The sequence below is a fragment of the Cyprinodon tularosa genome, unplaced genomic scaffold (genome assembly GCF_016077235.1).
Source record: "Cyprinodon tularosa strain WSP-4 unplaced genomic scaffold, ASM1607723v1 ctg1093, whole genome shotgun sequence".
Taxonomy (NCBI): domain Eukaryota; kingdom Metazoa; phylum Chordata; class Actinopteri; order Cyprinodontiformes; family Cyprinodontidae; genus Cyprinodon; species Cyprinodon tularosa.
In genome coordinates, this window is record NW_024037886.1 from 143,288 (window position 1) to 147,463 (window position 4,176).

Genomic DNA, 4,176 nt, shown 5'->3' on the forward strand with positions numbered 1-4,176 from the left:
GTTGATCTGATTGGTTTATTTGGCCCGTCTATCACCAACATAGGCCAATCAGCTAACCAGTATTTTCGCCCCTTCCCAAAATTACTTCAACGGAAGGTTTCCAGATGGATATGCGGAGCAAATCCATCTGGAGGACTCAGGTTAACAATGTGTGCCCGTACTCATTGCTAGCTAAAAGCCTGCTTGTGGATATCTCAGGATTTAGAGCATGCTTTGATGGCCACTTTGCACTTTAGACCATCAATGCTACAGCGATACTGAATTGATGAGGCTGAAGAGTTACCTGGTCTAATTATGGCTGTTATTCGGTTTGTTATTTCTCATTTGGTTGGACTTGTCCTGGTATAAGAACCTCAGTCTCAGGTCCAGCTCCTGAGGTAATCGGTGTGATTGTTTCCAAGGAAATCTCTCCATTGTCCTCCAGTTGGACCGTGGCAGGAAGCAGCAAAAGCCTGTCATGACTTGGAGAATCATTGGAGACATTGGACTCTTCTTCGAACTGCGCGCTCATGTCCTCCAAGCAGTCGTCTAGGCCGATGCTGAGGTTACGAGGGCCCTGCTGTGGCTGTGCAGGTACCACTGCCTCCTTGTGGAACGTGGTGTCATGGTGATAAGATACGAGCTCATTGCTGAAGTTCACAGCTTCCACTGTGTTGGTGGAGCAGATGCGGTTGCAACCCAGAATACTGGCAAAAGCCCGGCGGAAGTCTGCGTTGAAGGCATAGATGACCGGGTTCAGGGAGGAGTTGGCCCAGCCGAACCACACGAAAACAGTGAAGGTGGTGTCGCTGACACACGGCGGGTCACAGAAGGGGACGGTGCAGTTCAGGACGAAGAAGGGCAACCAGCAAAACACAAAGACCCCCATGATGATGGACAGCGTCTTCAGAACTTTGGTTTCCTTCTTAAAGGAGGACTTCAGAGATGCCTCGTCGGTGGCCCTGAGCTGTTGCTGGTTCCTGTTTAAACCGTAGCCCTGGATCTGAGCCTGCTCCGCCGCCCGTTCCAAAGATGCAATTCTGCGAATTTGGGTCTGAGCAATCCGATAGATCCTGGTGTACGTGGCAATCATGATAAGCACGGGGATGTAGAAGCTGATGAGGGAGGAGGAGATGGCGTAGGTTTTGTTGAGGTTGGCCACACAGCTCATGGTTGCCATGGTAGTGCCGTTGAGGTGGCTGGTGTTTGTGAAATTCCCGCCCAATATGGTCCCTACGTCTTCCATCGTTCCACCATCCATGTCCTCCTGAGCCCGGTGCCATTTCATTTGCACAGGAATAAAGGAGATGAGGATGGACAGCATCCACGCCACCCCGATCATGACAAACGCCACCCGGTGGGTCATTTTCCGCTCGTACTTAAAAGGGCTGGCGATGGCCCAGTAGCGGTCCACACTTATGATGCACAGGTTGAGTATGGAGGCTGTGGAGCACATGATGTCAAAGGTGATCCACACATCACAGAAGCCTCCAAACAGCCAGGTGTCCGTCACCTCTGTGATGGCCTCCCACGGCATCACCAGCACCGCCACGAACAGGTCGGAAACAGCCAGAGAGATCACGAAGAAGTTGGTGACTTTGGATCGAAGGTGGCGGAACTTGATGACGGCAGCACACACCAGGGTGTTCCCCAGCAGCGTGGACACGATGAGCAGGAAGAGGATGCAGCCAAGGAGGATGCGCAGACCACGCCCCCGCCCCTCCTCTTCCTCCTCCCCCTCATCACCCATCCCATCTAGATCTGAGAGAACTTGGGTGAAATTACTCCACAGCGTGTAGTTTTCCATTAAATAATCATTAACAGGTGATGCAAGTAAAGAATTCGACTAATAGAATTTTATTCTGTCTTCATTCCAGGTTGGCATGAAAGAGAAAACATCCCCTGAAGTCTGGAAGAACAAAACACAACGAGATCCTGCAGATTTCTTCTGTTTCTCTGTCTGACTGGGGAAGAAATTAGTCTGTAGAGAAAAAAGCTTTCAGAGTAAATCCACAGAGAAGAGAAATAAGTGGCAGCCGATCAGCTGCTGAACTGGTCACTCCTGGTGATGCTCCACAGTGAGCGAAAAGCGTTTGTGTCTGATTGCTGAGTGACTCACTGTGGACCCTGCTGGGCTCTGTGCTCACACTCTCTGCAGCCGCGCTCATTATTCCAGCGCAGGTAATAGATTACTGTCACCCAGCATGTCCTTGGCTGATTTAGCAGCCTGCAAACCCCCAAAAACAGGTTTTATTTTCCAGCTTTCTGGTACTGAACCAAACCACCACAGCATTCTGGTTTTGCTAGAGCAGCCTGGCTTCTTTATGCAGAATAAAAGTGGTTCAGTCCGAAGTTTTAATCACAATTCAGTTAAAATAATAACTGGAAAAAATCGAATTCTAGATAAGTCATTTTTTCTTAAAATAAGTGCATTTGTTCTTGGATTGAGGAGAAAAAAAGAGACATTTTGCCAATGGAACAAGACAATTTACACTTAAAATAAGAAAAGATATTTGCATTGTCTTATTTCAAGTGCATCTAATCTAATGATCTTATTTTAAGAGTAGAACTACTCATTCCATTGGCAAACTCTCAATTATCTACTCAAATTAAGGGTAAATAAATTTAATTAAAGACATTTTTACTTATTTCTAGATCGTTTTTCCAGTGAGCAGAATCAAAAACTCATATTTTAGAGATTGTTAGATTCTTGTTGCTTGTGGATTTTCTCATAAATCAGGCCACTATCAAACAAAAACAGTTTAATATTTCATTTTGTTTTAAATTTAACTTTCTTTTTGTTTTCATTTTCATTATTCATCTCTTTTAAAGAACAAAAGCATCTGAATTTATTTCATCATATGTTTTTGTATACCTTACTTCTATCATATTTATTGTTTTCTCGTTTTCTTTTATTCTAATTTATCTAATTGAGTTTTATTTTTAAATGATTTAGAATTTATGTTGATCAGAAGGAGTTTAACTCCTGAAAAAGTTTTTGGAGCTATTTGGTTTTTCCTGACAGCTTTTTCTCAGCCTTTATTTTTTTGTTCGGTTTCTCTTTATGAATCCTGTATCAAAGCAAGATGTTTGATAAGGAAAATTTCTTTTTTTAATACAAAGATAATTTTTTTTAATGTTAATAAGAGGACAGCTGGGCTTCCTGTTGTTGCTGACAGCCTCCAGTAACAGTAACTTGGTTAACATGGCCGCTTGGATCCATCCTGATTCGCTTCTCTTCTCCTGCAGCCTCATCTTTTTAAAAAAGACTCATTTTAACATTTTAATTAAACAGACACATTACTGGTTTGCAGTTTGTAAATCTGACATAAATGTTATGAGATGAATCTATTCTTATGCTGGATTATCACCATAACACAGAACAGTTGACAGGCCAGTTTTTTAATCCTGCAGCGCCCTCTGCTGGTTAAGTTCTTTTTCTGGAGGGTGAAGTGTGTAGAAATTATAATGGAGTTCAGCACAGGCGTTTTTACAGTATTTTAAGGGGTGCCCAAGCACCCTTAAATTGAGTCATAGCACCAATAAAATATGGGTTGTTTTTTTTAATATTGTATGTGCTTTTTAAACAAAAAAAAGTAAAAAAAATATATATATATACTAAATATAGAACAGTCTTAAAACTATACACTATAGTACTTGGATAAAAAAATGATAATATAAAAAGTATAAACACTCTGCAATGGAGTATCAGGGCCACACTAGATATTTGTAAAAGTTTTTTATTTTGAGAATAAAGTCGTAACATTATGAGAATAAAGTTGTAATATTTCGAGAATAAAGTCATCATTCAACAACCCGTTTCAGAAAGAAAGCTTGGAGCTCCGCCCAGCAGATGACGGCCGACCAGCTCCACCAATCAGCAGCCAGAGTCCACTTTGACATCCTGCCCAGTTTGATGCTGTTGCTAAAAGATTTCCTGATTTGTCAAACCGATGCTAAAGTAGAACTTCCCATGATGCTCCACATTCCTCATTTTAGGGAAGAAAGGGCTTCTTGTAGGACTTGTCATAAAATACAACGTTATTTTTGTAATGTTATACCTTTATTTTAGTAATTTTATTATTTTATTCTCATAATGTTTCGACTTCATTCTCGAAATAGAAAAACTAATCTCTAGCCTGGCCCTTATACACCGTCGTATACTCTCCCATTAAAGCTAGAAAAACAGCTGCCAGT

The 4,176-nt window shown here is 42.0% G+C and overlaps 1 protein-coding gene across 2 annotated transcripts; it reads right to left on the reverse strand.

Moving 5' to 3' along the window:
• Positions 1 to 277: 277 nt before the first annotated feature.
• On the reverse strand, positions 278 to 1,786 carry LOC119789154 (D(1)-like dopamine receptor). Of its 2 annotated transcripts, XM_038293956.1 has the most exons (2): positions 561 to 1,531; positions 278 to 506 (listed from the first exon to the last, which is right to left on the reverse strand). In XM_038293956.1, exons 1-2 carry the CDS (start codon positions 1,514 to 1,516, stop codon positions 314 to 316), a joined length of 1,149 nt encoding a protein of 382 aa, XP_038149884.1. In that variant the 5' UTR covers positions 1,517 to 1,531; the 3' UTR covers positions 278 to 313. The 2 variants fall into 2 exon arrangements, with proteins under 2 accessions (XP_038149884.1, XP_038149875.1); XM_038293947.1 differs by having other exon boundaries at positions 278 to 1,786.
• Positions 1,787 to 4,176: the final 2,390 nt, after the last annotated feature.

Excerpts from the sequence above, each read along its gene's own strand:
- LOC119789154 (XM_038293947.1), bottom strand. The coding sequence starts at position 1,786 with ATGGAAAACTACACGCTGTGGAGTAATTTCACCCAAGTTCTCTCAGAT.